The sequence below is a fragment of the Nuphar pumila genome, chromosome 12 (assembly GCF_984573655.1).
Source record: "Nuphar pumila chromosome 12, dmNupPumi1.hap1.1, whole genome shotgun sequence".
NCBI lineage: Eukaryota > Viridiplantae > Streptophyta > Magnoliopsida > Nymphaeales > Nymphaeaceae > Nuphar > Nuphar pumila.
This window is the reverse complement of record NC_143260.1, coordinates 78,110,217-78,111,520: the sequence shown is the minus strand read 5'-3', so window position 1 is coordinate 78,111,520 and position 1,304 is coordinate 78,110,217. Positions and strand designations below refer to the sequence as shown.

The following is a 1,304-nucleotide window of genomic DNA, read 5'->3' as shown; positions in this document are numbered from 1 at the left end:
GTTCAGCGGTGGCTAACGACAGCTTCTGGTGCACCAACAACTCATTGGTATCAATTACGTTGTGTGCTTTCCCAGCCACTATATGTCATGGCTGGACAAGAGATTACAGGGCAGCTTCGTATGGTTGCACACAATGCACAGAGCTATACGTTGCACGTTACCATGACAAGTATGCATGATTGTGTCCCTCCATAATTTTTTTATATCAATAAGTTTCATGTTCTCATTTTTTATCCATTATTCGTTGAAGCAAAAATGTGGGGTATTGGTGCCGAACAAGGAGGGATAATTCAGACATCATTTGGCAAACTGGACCTAAAAGAACCATATTATCGAATGTCACAACCACAGATGTATACATGGGCTCAAGACCAACAGCCTCCTCAATTGATACAGATGAAGGTGAGCTTGGTTGCTGGAGTTCATGATTATTAGTTAAGCTTACTGTTAATATTTGAATAAAGTTCCCATGCAAATTATTGCTGAAACTTTTCGGTTGTGAGCAGGAAACAACTCTTCTATCTCAAGATGTCAACAGCCTCGGCATAATGCAGCAACCGAGTCAGGGTTCAGTGTCTTTGCCTCAAAGGTAGCAGAAAAGGATCATGTTATGCTGACAGTTTTCTTCAGCAAGGTCGAACTGCACTGGGCATGTCGCAGGTGTGCTTCCTCCACATCTTCTTGTTTGGTTTTTTTCATTCCTTGTACATCTATAATTAATCATTAATCCTGGCAGCAAGGGTAGTTCTGTCCTTGTAACTTAATGTCATGCAATATAGCCAAATTTCTATGTTTTTTTTAATGGAAATTTGGCTACATTCTGTAGAGAGTGTGTACTTCTGGAATGTGGAAATAAATTCTAAATTCTGTTCTAAGAAGCACGACTGAATTTGTGATGCTACTGGAGTCTTGTAATTCTTTTAATACTCTCTTTAAATGCCTTCTGTGAGGACTAATAATCTTCTATGGTTGTTAATTTTAGCATTTCCTAGGGGCACCTTCTTGGATAATAAAACACATATATGCAAGCGTACTTACACGTGAAATTCCTCTCATTCATTCATCAGAAATGTTGCTGCGCGTGAGAAATCTCATGTCATTACTCCTTAGCTAAACCTGTTAATTGAAAATCGGAGTAATCGTCAACGTAGTATGCACATGGATTACGTTACATGCCTAGAATTGAACCTGGAATTCCAGCTAGTCATGCTGCAATATATACAAAGTCAGGGTACTTTTGGACTTGAGAAATAAACTAGATGTTTGGAGGAGGAAAGTTCTATAACTTCATATATGGTAGCATA

At 38.9% G+C, this 1,304-nt stretch overlaps 1 protein-coding gene across 1 annotated transcript; it reads left to right on the top strand.

Moving 5' to 3' along the window:
- LOC149821043 (putative histone-arginine methyltransferase CARM1) lies at positions 1-956 on the top strand. The gene is made up of 3 exons (XM_089983357.1): positions 1-169; positions 251-402; positions 507-956. Exons 1-3 carry the CDS (start codon positions 88-90, stop codon positions 591-593), a joined length of 321 nt encoding a protein of 106 aa, XP_089839483.1. The 5' UTR covers positions 1-87; the 3' UTR covers positions 594-956.
- Positions 957-1,304: the final 348 nt, after the last annotated feature.

What these genes read in the sequence shown, in the direction of transcription:
- LOC149821043 (XM_089983357.1), top strand. Translation starts at nt 88, where the DNA reads ATGGCTGGACAAGAGATTACAGGGCAGCTTCGTATGGTTGCACACAAT. An exon ending in GTTGCACGTTACCATGACAA is followed by an intron (nt 170 to 250) that starts GTATGCATGATT and finishes TATTCGTTGAAG; the next exon opens with CAAAAATGTGGGGTATTGGT. An exon ending in CTCAATTGATACAGATGAAG is followed by an intron (nt 403 to 506) that starts GTGAGCTTGGTT and finishes GGTTGTGAGCAG; the next exon opens with GAAACAACTCTTCTATCTCA.